Source organism: Sminthopsis crassicaudata, chromosome 1 (genome assembly GCF_048593235.1).
Source record: "Sminthopsis crassicaudata isolate SCR6 chromosome 1, ASM4859323v1, whole genome shotgun sequence".
NCBI classification, from domain to species: Eukaryota; Metazoa; Chordata; class Mammalia; order Dasyuromorphia; family Dasyuridae; genus Sminthopsis; species Sminthopsis crassicaudata.
The window spans coordinates 713,996,491-714,007,486 of record NC_133617.1 but is presented as its reverse complement, the minus strand read 5'-3'; the positions used below and the strand labels follow the sequence as shown (position 1 = coordinate 714,007,486).

The 10,996-nt window shown below is 33.5% G+C and overlaps 1 protein-coding gene across 4 annotated transcripts in view; it reads right to left on the bottom strand.

Annotated features, from left to right (window-relative positions):
* Window positions 1-259: 259 nt before the first annotated feature.
* Window positions 260-10,996, bottom strand: part of CRBN (cereblon) — a 34,676-nt gene continuing 23,939 nt past the window's right edge. For all 4 annotated transcript variants that reach the window (XM_074284058.1, XM_074284057.1, XM_074284059.1 and 1 more), the window contains exons 9-11: window positions 8,657-8,721; window positions 5,217-5,348; window positions 260-1,269 (exon numbers count right to left, since the gene is read on the bottom strand). In XM_074284058.1, coding sequence (XP_074140159.1) covers window positions 1,086-1,269; window positions 5,217-5,348; window positions 8,657-8,721 — 381 coding nt within the window. In that variant the 3' untranslated portion in view covers window positions 260-1,085. The remainder of the gene's footprint in view (window positions 1,270-5,216; window positions 5,349-8,656; window positions 8,722-10,996) is intronic.

Genomic DNA, 10,996 nt, shown 5'->3' with positions numbered 1-10,996 from the left:
AGACTCTTAAGTACATTTTTAAAAAAATTAACATTTTTTCTCATTATTCTGCTTTTGCTTTTACTTCTCTTGTTCATTTCCAAAAATAAAATGGGACAAATAATATTGAAGCTGCTAAGTGAGCAAAAGGATGATTACCATATGTTTATACTTTCTTCATGGAAAATAATTTATGTCCTGAGCAAATTAAATTTAAATGGGTAAGTTTACTAAAAAACTAAGCAAATATGATTTAACAGCATGACTCAGAATTCACTAATATTTTGGAAAATGAGGAAAGTTTATTTGGGGAGTTCAAACTGTACATTTTACATCAATGCTTTAAAAGATTTACAAATCAACATGGCAAAAAAGCGAAATCAGAAAGGAAAAAGCCCTTTGTAATATATGATCCAATCTCCCTATAAAAAAGGAACACTGTATCTTACTTGCTTTAGCAGCAAGTGCCATTGATTGCCTTTTACCACTTTTGTTACCAAAACGGCATTACAACCCATCACAAATACCAGGATGGAGCAACCAGTCTCATATCAGGATATTTTACTGTGGAGCAAAAATGGAAATTCAAAGAGACTGTGTGTGTGTGTGTGTGTGTGTGTGTGTGTGTGTGTGTACACATATACAAACTTGGAAACATCAGCGCCACTTTGAAAAATATCTTCATGTGATATCTCTGACAAACATTCCTAGGAAAGAAATGCACTTTTAATATTGATTGCTACACATGAAAGAGATAAGCAGCAGCTGTTTTAACAGCATTTTTTTTTTTTTTTAACTTTAGTTGTAAAAATGGACATCAAATTCAACAGGGCAGTGGCAAGTTTACCAAGTTATTTAGGATACTTATTCCTGAAATCAAACCTATTTGCTAAATTTCTTTTCCTCCTCTTCAACAATGAATTCAAATCTTCAGCTACTGTTGTTTCTCAGGGAAGTAGCAATTCCTCATACATACAGCAAACCTCAGTGCAATGACACTTTTTACTTAGGCAAGCATCTGAAGAGAGAGTAACTTCCAAGGCAGATTTGATCTAGAAACACTGACTGACTGGTTCTGTTTCTTGTTCCCAAAGCAAATCATCAGATTACAAGCAGAGTAATGGTGAGCTATCTTGGTTGGATGTGTCTTCAGTTTCTGGAATCCTGGGCAAGAGAGCAGATCGGGTTAACCCCCAAAATTTCTGAGGTGACATATCCTTCTTGGTGGCTGTAAATTTCCACCCAATATGACTTGAGCAAACTCTACACTGGGCAATAGTCCAGGCATACCTGAAAAATAAAGCAAGAAGTCCATGTAGTTCATCAATAAAATGATTATAAATTTTAAGATAAATCTATTTTAAATAATAATACAGTTAGAACTCTTAATACATAAGCTAACTAGAACTTAAATTCAAAATAAGTCTGATAGTCAAAAAGTCAAATCTCATTAGGACAAATACTTCTTATAATCCAAAATATGTAGTAATTTGGCTTCTAAACTCCAAATATTATTTAATGTTTCTATAGGAACAATCAATGCAATAAAATTCTTGTGCCTTCCCACCTTGCACCCCTCAAAAAAAATAATCTGGGATGGACAAATGGCAGTTCTATTGGTAGAATAGAACCAGTTTTATTGGTAGAATAGAACCAATTCTATTGGTATTTCAGTGGAAGTGAATTCTTTAATACCATTTCATACCAAACAAATATCAGAATTGCACCTTTGTTCTGAGGTACCACCTTCTTGTTTGTAGAATTGAATGCTTACCTCGTATTTCCTATCTGCATGTAAAACTTTATAATAAAAGCGTTGGTGGGTAAAAACCTGAAACACTTGATTGCCTATCATTAAAGAGAAGAAAAACCTATACTAACATAAGGGAATTTCTTTCTGATCATAAGGAAAATATTCTGAGGAATCTAGATCTTTTCTTTTGAATCCAAGTTTACTCTGCACCAGAGCCCATGCATTGTGCCAAGGCCACATGCTAGCTGTGCACCTGCATTTTTTGTTGTTCTGCATTTTCATGCTTATTGAGAACAGCAGGATCTGTTTTTATCCTCCCACCTGCAGAAGTGTATACTTTTTCTACTGTGTATAAATTAAACATTTCAAAAATTAATGATAGTCACACTAGGACATCAAAGTCATTCACAATAATAATATTAAATTGATTCAAACAAGAATGAGACTATTATAAACATGACTAATATGGAAATAGGTTTAAAATGTCTGTTCATGTATAACCTATATCAGCTTGCTTGTTGTCTTGGGGAAAGGTGAGGAAGGGAGAGAGAGAAAAAAAACCTCGGAACTCAAAATCTTACAAAGATGAATGTTGAAAACTATGTACCTAATTGGAAAAAAAAAAAGAAGGAAGCTGTTTTAACATGAAAGACCACCAAGGCCACAAATAGTAGGATTTTTTTTCAGTGGGAAAATAAAACAAAAAAGTATGTCTTATATGCAATTTTGTAAGTATTCTGAAAGTAGCAGAGGATTCTTAACCACTATTTTCCTCGCCATATAATGCATCACAGATAGTTGCTACAGTAAAAGGAAAAAGGATTAATAACTTCATTTTCCTTTTTTTTTTTTTTTTTTTTTTTTTTTTTTTTTTTTTATGAAAGGCTAGTAAGTTTTAATTTCTGGTAAGCCATGTGGTTTCAGGTAAATTATAAAACTACTCCTCCCCCACCACTGTCTCCTGATTTCAGAGAAAGTCCCAATCCTTTCTATTAATAAGAAATAAAGCAACCTTGACTTTGTGCTATTCAACATTTTTATTAATTAGCTAAAGGCACAGATGGGGTGGGGGAAATCAGTTTTGTATAAAGGATGAAAAATTTTTAAAACACAAAGTTGTCAAGAGTTGAATGATGAACTGAAAACAGAAAGGTGCTATGGAAAAGAATATCACAATGTGTCAAATGACCTGGATTCAAATTATTAACTACTTTTCTACCTGGTAAATCAATTAAACTAGATTAGGGCCTGTTTCTTCATCAATAAGAGGACTTTACACTAGCTAACATCTGAGGTTTTCTTTAGCTCTCAAATTTACTAAGGATAAATGTAAAGTCCTCTGCTTGGATTTAAAAAAAAATCAATTTTAAAACTATAGGATTAGTAGAGACAAGATTGGTTAAGACAAAAGGTCATGTGCAAAATGAAGGATTTTAATGGACACAATGACACAGGTATGTAAAAGCTTGTGCTACCTTATGAAGCATTAATAGACTTTCATTTCATAATGGAGATCTTGCCTTGGTCACATCATGGCAACAGCAGTGTGTAATTTTAGGGAAAATATCCTAATAATGTTCCCATGTACCACCAGTCATCATTTCTATTTAGTAAAATTTATTACAGTTCTTTTAGCAGGTACTTTGGAACTGTAATAAATTGAGCTAAGTAGAAATGAAGACTAGGAGTTCATAGAAGTGTTATGGCTATCTTTAAGTAAATGAACAACTGTTACATGGAAGAACAAAACATGTTATGCTTGGCTCCAGATGGCAGAACTGGGAGAAAAGGATATAAGGTACAGAGAAGTCTATATCGGCTCCTTATAAGGAAAGATTTTTGACAATTATAATTGTTTACTACTTTGAAATATGACCAGTTCTCTGTGGCAGGAGGTTTTTAAGCCAAGTCCAGATGCCCATAGTTGAGAATGTTATACAAGATTCTTTTCTTTTAGCTTGCTTGTTTCAAGTTTTTTTTTTCCCTAGTTTCCTTCTAGCTCTTTTACTAGTCTGAACTTAAACAACATATAAGTATTTCCATAATAAAAAGAGAAGATGCTTAGTACATGAAACCAATAATTTTTTCTTAAGTACAACTAGTCACCTAAATTCGTTAGCCTGTTCACACATTTGCAAAAGCTACTTTACAGGACTGTCAAGATGAAATTACTGAATAATAAGTTTTGCAAACCATAAAGGGCCATATAAATGCTATTATTATTATTTTATTACTATTTTTTTGAAGGAGTACAATGGAAAGTATCTTAAATATGGAGCCACATTCTCAGCTTCAAGTCTTGGCTCTAACATGATGTTTGATTTTCAGTGGTCACCTATACTTTGCCTCAGTTTCCTCATCTTATAAAATGGACTAGATGGGTCTTTAAAGTCTCTTCTTGTTCTGAATCTCTGAGCAAATCATCTAAACTTCATCACCTAAAGTGCTTGGCTCGTGTGTTCTGCATTTACCAATCATTCATTCATTTATCCTACAGACATACATTCTTATATTTAGCATGTAATAAATTATAACTTATTGAATTATATTTAAAATGTTCCAGTCAGAATCTTTTACTTCAGCATATTCAGAATAGGCCTAATATGTTACAGCATACAGAGCAATAAAACATGGACTATATTTTAATATGAATCATCAATATTTGTGGGATAGCAGCCAAAACAATACAGACTTTTTAACCTCAGCTCTGAGTACATACTCTAAACCATCAAGGTGCCCAGACTTAGGAATCATCTTTTACAAATGAGGACATATTAATCACCTATGTGAGGACTTAAAAGTGAATACATAAACTTGAATTAAACACAAAAGTCGTATAATCTAGTATAGAAATTTTCCAGACAGCGCTGTTTACTCTTAAGCTGACCAGCCTTTCACTGATCTGTGGGAAGTTTCTCTAGCAGGGTGGAAGGCTGTGGGCAAACAATACTAGGAAGCCTCAGGGCCCAGAGGTGAAAGGTCAGAGCCTGGATGGGAATCTCAGCTAATACTTTATCTCTCCATCCATCAGTCCACTCTACCTGTGACTGAGCTAAGTCAGTTTCCAGTTTCTTCATCTATAAAAAAGAAAGATAAACTTCAGATCCTTTAATATCACTTCTGGCTCTAAAGCCAAGATTCTGAGGTCAGCTTAATTTGGTCCAAAGTGGTTTACTTTTAGGACACAGATAACAGACATAGTGTTTTTTGTCTTCAATTTAAAATTTGCTCTGGGGTCACAGCATATTCTTCTTACCTTGCATTCTGTGCTGCTTGCTTATGTAAAAGGTACAAAGAATAAGGCAACAATTGCTGCTCAGTATTCACAAATAAAGAGCATTTAAAATGAATTACTTATTTCATTTTAAAATTGTGATTTTAATTCTGGCTCAGGACTTTTTGCCTTCTGTGTCTGATTATGACACACTAAATTCTAAGAAGTTAAATTTGAAAAAAACAAAACATTCAAGAACCACCAAATTACCCGGGAAACCAGCTGTGCTCTGTTGAAGATCGGCCAATCAGATTGAGGTTACAAGCCTTGTACACCGTAAGCGTCTCGTGCACATATCCATGAGGATTCACATATGCTGCCATAGGCCCACATAAGGACAAACTACAACAGATAAATCAAAATCAGCCATAAAAATTACATTTGAATCTGGAATGAAAATCTTTCTATTTAATTTTAACATAAAGTAATCAGAACTGCTAAGAACCAGAAGTAGTGTGTTTAAGGTAATGGATGGATTTTTTTCTAAAATGTTGGTTAGAATTTAATACAGCATGATAAATGTGACCTATTAAGAGTCAAAAGTAGGAATTTCAAAATAAAAACAATACTTGACAGCTTACTTCTTCTAGCTGTCTTCTGAAAATGTTTAATGATGATCAGTAAAAACTCAATTCACTCATCTAATTCTGCCCTTAAAAATGAGTACCAAACTCATTTTCAATGAGGACTGAAAAGAATCAATACTAATTCTCTAAAATTCTTAGACTTTTTAAAACAAAGAAATCTCTACAAGAATTAAAAAATAAAATACAAAAATCACTTGGAGATCCCCACCCCAACCAAATACAAAAAGATCCTTAATTTATTAGAAGCAGCTTCTTACAATTATTTATATTATGGAAAAAGAACTCAGTTCTACTTTTTGTTTTGCCTCCAAGTTGTCATGGCCTAGATCAAACGCCTGGTGCAGATTCAACTAAATAGCCTCTAATGAACACCTGAAAATTTTGTGACTTTGTTCCATCTCTGAGATTTTATAAATTGTTAAATCAATAAAGTCACAGCTTTAAAGCAGATGTGCATGTGAAAATTTAAATGGAAAAAAATTCACAGAAAACATAATATAGCTGCTAGGTATACTTCTTATTGGCTCCAAACAATTTGAAAACTCATTTCTTATCCTTCAAATGTTTCTTTATGGACTTTGTTTAGTACAAATTCTTAAAAAAAAAATTGCATGAGAAGATACATCAAATCAAAAATCTTAAATCCAGAGTTGATCTAGAAAACATGTTAAGAGCTAGGTGATTATTAGGAGCCTTGTTTCTAATCTCAGGTCTGTAGCAATAGGCTGTATAATGCTGAGGGAGCTAATTTATTCACTATTGTGGGTTTAATCTCATTCAAGAGGGATTTAAACTAGATAGTATTTCCTGTCCTCTCCAGCTCAAGGATTCTAAATATGTACCCACTGCCAAGTTATTTAGATGATATATGTCAAGTAACTGTAAACCAGAGGCAATAATACCCATCCTCTTCATGAAACACATTATTGGTATTTATATTATAACACAACAGTAAAGAGACTGAATGAATATGTTTAAAAAAAAATAAAATAAAAAACTATCTTTTCTATCCATGGGTGTAACATATCAAGCTCATAATCACTGTAGTTATAGCCCAACTTCCATATTTGTTTTGGGGTAAAGACATCTGGATATGATTCCAAAATCACAGAATTTCAGAATTGGAAGGGACCTCAGAGGCCACACAGTCTAATCTATAATCATATCAGAGTATCCTCTAAACATTCAAATAAGAGATCATCCAGTTATTTTCTCTAATGAGGAGGAATCCACCCTGAGGGAGCCCAATCCACTTTTAGAGAGCTTTAATTGTTGAGAAGTTTTTTCTTATCTGAAGTCTAACTCTGTTTCTTTGTAAATTCCATTCATAGCTTCTGATGGCAGATGGGTAGAGGGCTGACCTGCAGTCAGGAAGATCAGAGTTCAAATTTGGCTGAAGACAATAACTTATCTCTGTGATCTTGGCAAGAGATTTAATTTATTTGCCTCAAAAGTTTCAAATGTAAAATGGGGATAACAGTACCTACCTTCCTGAGTTGGTATAAGAATAAAATGAGATATCTGTAAAGTACTTAGCACAGTGCCTGGCACATAATAGGCATTTATTAAATGTTCACTAATTTTCTTCATTCTAATTCTACAGGATTATGCAGAATAATTTTTTTCCTATCACATGGCAGCCCTTTTGGGAAAAAAAAAAAAAACAACAACAAAAAAACAAAAAAAGAACCCTACATTGCAAAAACTCCCCCTGGTGTGGTAACAAGCACACCGGAACAGCCTGGGTTTCTGCACAATAGCTCAGTTACTTCCTAACGGGTCTGTAAAATGAGGGGCTTGGGTTGTATCCTATCAGTAGTTCCAATTCAAAAGATTTTTATGTGACAGTAAAATAAAGCAAGACTGATGCTTGGCTGAAACACAATGCAGCTGCTGATTAGATGTATTAACTACCTTAGCTTCTGGGGATCAGAAGAAGGATCCAGAGAACAACGTTTTTTCCATTTTTATTAAGAGTACCAAATTGAATATCAAAGGAATTACAAAGGAATTCCATATTTATATAGGATAATTTGTAATGTCTTTAAGAAAAACATTACTCATAGCTAATGAAGACAATTTCACCAATTTATATAATTCTTAAACACTTATTGTATATAAATTTTATTTCACAAAGTTTAAAATAAATTTGAAAGAAATGTTATCTTTCATCTTTTACAATAACTAATAGGTAAGAGATTTTACATGAGTAGTGAATACATTCACCAAATAAAATACAAAAACATCTATGGCAAAACTGTTGCAGGTGTAGCCCCTTTAAGATTCCTTGTCTGATCTACCTTTGGGACAAGATATTCCTAGAGGAAAAGATCTGTATCTGAGCCAGTTTGGGCTGTACCCAGCCCCAAGTTGGTTTGGGTTTTCAGCCCCCTTTGATACAAGATCTGGTCAAACTAGTTTGGGCTTGCACCCAGCCCCCCCCCACTGGATCTGAGCTGGCTTGGATAAAGCCCGCCAAAAATCTGGCCTTCAAAGAATTAACCTGAGCTCCACCCATTGCTTCTTCAAGCAAATAAAAAAGAGCAAAGCTAGAATCATCTGGGGTCAGAGATTTGAAAGATGCCAGCTAAGATGCTTGCATCAGAGATTCTCTGTAACCGTTGCTTTCGGCGTATATCTTCCTTTTATATATTGCCTTTTACTAACCAGACCTTAACCTTCCTTCCAAACCCGGCAATAAACATCTTTTTACCCATCTAGGTTTTCAGCCGCTACTAGATCTGATTTAACTTTGTATCCTTGTGCTGAATCCTAAGGGGGTTGCAGGGGAGCTCCATGTGACTCCTTGTATCTTGAATCCTGCCACTAGACCTCACTTAATCCTATTGAGGTATATACCTCATTATTAGGTATTTTACCTCATGATTTGGTTCAAGTTACCTCATCATTTTGAAGTTCCCTATTACCTCATCAAAACTATCTGTCTATATGATTTTCTTCCCTGAACATTATCCATTATTAAACCTCTTTTGTATTCCTCAAAACTCACAGAAAGTGTTCAAGAAAGTCTTTTAACTGAATTGAACTGAATAAAATTCTTACCTGAATATTTCAGTTTTGGTTGTGATTTCCGTTTCCTGACATTGCTTACAGCAAAGGGAGGTACACTTAAAAAAACACACACACAACAGTCTTAGAAGATAAACAAAAAAAAATTAAATATATATTGTGTTAAGCCACCTCAGCTGCAAAGCTATCCAAAGCATATACTACAACACATTTCCCAAATGTAATAATCTTTAGTCACTAAAAAAACAAAAAAAAAACAAACCCAAAAAACAAACAAACAAACAAACAAAAAAAAAACTGAGGAGAGGACAGAAAGATCAGAGTTTAAACGAGACGATGACTTAAATGTACTTGTACAATTAATTCAACCAATATCATAAGACTTCAAGACAAAAATTAACCATTCTTTGTTCTCAAAGACCTTATGTTCTAATGCTGTAAGTTGGGGGTAAGACCAAAAGGGTGAATACAATACATATACAGACAAATCTGAGTAATTTGATAAAGGAGAGATGATGAGGGGGAATGTAGAAATATGGGACTTAAGCCAAATACTGAAGATCAGGATTCTGAGGTAAAGATGAGGGAGAATTCATCCAAGGCAGAAACAATGGCTTACCTATATGAAATGAAACATCAAGTTTGAGGAAAAGCTCTGCTAAATTGCAGAGTCAATAAAGAGGAGTAAGGTGAGACATATTGTGGGAGAACTTCTTGACAAAGGTCTCCTACATAACAAAATATTCACAGGGACTTTCTCTGTGAAATCAAGAAAAATGGGAATAATGTGGATGCATACTGACCTGGGAATGGCCTAACAAATTTGGGAATATGAACATAACAGAATATTACTGTGCAAAGGTAAAAACAAATGTAGTTCAAAGAAATGTAGAAATAATACTGTAAAATGCTATATAGAGTGAAGAAAGTAGAACCAAGAGAAAAATACAAACCATGATTACAAATAAAGTAAAGCACACTAAAATGCTTCCAAACTTAAATTAATTAGAAGGACTAACTTTGGATCTCAGAGAAAAAGAAGAACACAACTTTCTCCTTTCAGCAGAAAAGCAAGGAACTATGGACAAAAGAGAAAATATGCTCCTAGATATGGTTGCTTTGTTGGTTGGGCTTTACTCAAATATGTCATTAGGAAGAACTCAATGGGAGGTAAGAGCATGTGCTAGAAAATTACTTTGATGTTTTAAAAAAGGGAAATACGTACAAAGTGTTTGGGAACATGAAGTAATAGGGGAATTTTTAGTGGGGGTGAAAGACATAATTCGAAAGGCTGAGTGTGAACAACCACCAAGTAAAGAAAGAGTCCTTTTAAGAATCTGCTAGTGAAAGAAAGTGATAAGATGACATCCAAAGAGAATGGCAGAGTGGGTGTTAACTGAGAGAATCTGAAGATTTAGGTCAGGAGAGGTGAACAGATGAACTAAGGGGTCCTGCTATTCTAAGGGATATCAACCTGAAGAAAGGCAGAGTAGCACAATGTATAATTAGCTTTAATTCCAGGAAGATATGGGATTTAATAGCATTTCTAATACATCCATGTTACTTTAAAGTGAATCTGATAATTCTATAAGATTATCAGTAAAATTGTCAGTTGCTGATTTGCACTGGGAGAGAAGTTTTCTCTATCAATGAAATTACAGGTCCAATTAATAAAAATGTACACCAAACTCCTTGAGAAAGGAGAAGTGTCACTTGAATGGTAAGTAAAATACCAACAAGGATCTCAATCAGGCAATATAGACAGAAAAAATCTTAAAGGGAGGAAAAAAATATAGAACATGAATAATTTGAAAGCGGCACTAGGGAACAAGTATGCTAACTCTTCCATTTGGAGAGAAGAGACTTGTTTTCCACAACTTATATTAAATAAATGTTTATTAGATATATTACATTTATTTGGGTAATGTATATGCCAAATTATCTCATTAAAACAATCTATCAAATCTTGAAAATAAATATAATAGAAGAGAATGGACTTGTTTTTCACAACTTATATTAAATAAATGTTTATTAGATATATTACATTTATTTGGGTAATGTATATGCCAAATTATCTCATTAAAACAATCTATTAAATCTTGAAAATAAATATACAGCCAAATAATTAATCATCAACATTGCTCTGAAAATTATATTTAAGGGATTTGTTTTCTTAAAGTACTTCACTGTAATACAAGTTTTGGAGATCCTAAATCCCATTTTCCTTCTTTCTCTGTCTAAAAATGTATACTATTTTTAAAAATTCTATCAAAACATTGATGTGACAATCATGTTGTGAACCAAAGAGTTCAATTATCTTCAGAGAAAAAAAAAGTTCCTGAATTGTCACTTGAAAAGTTTATGTAAATTATG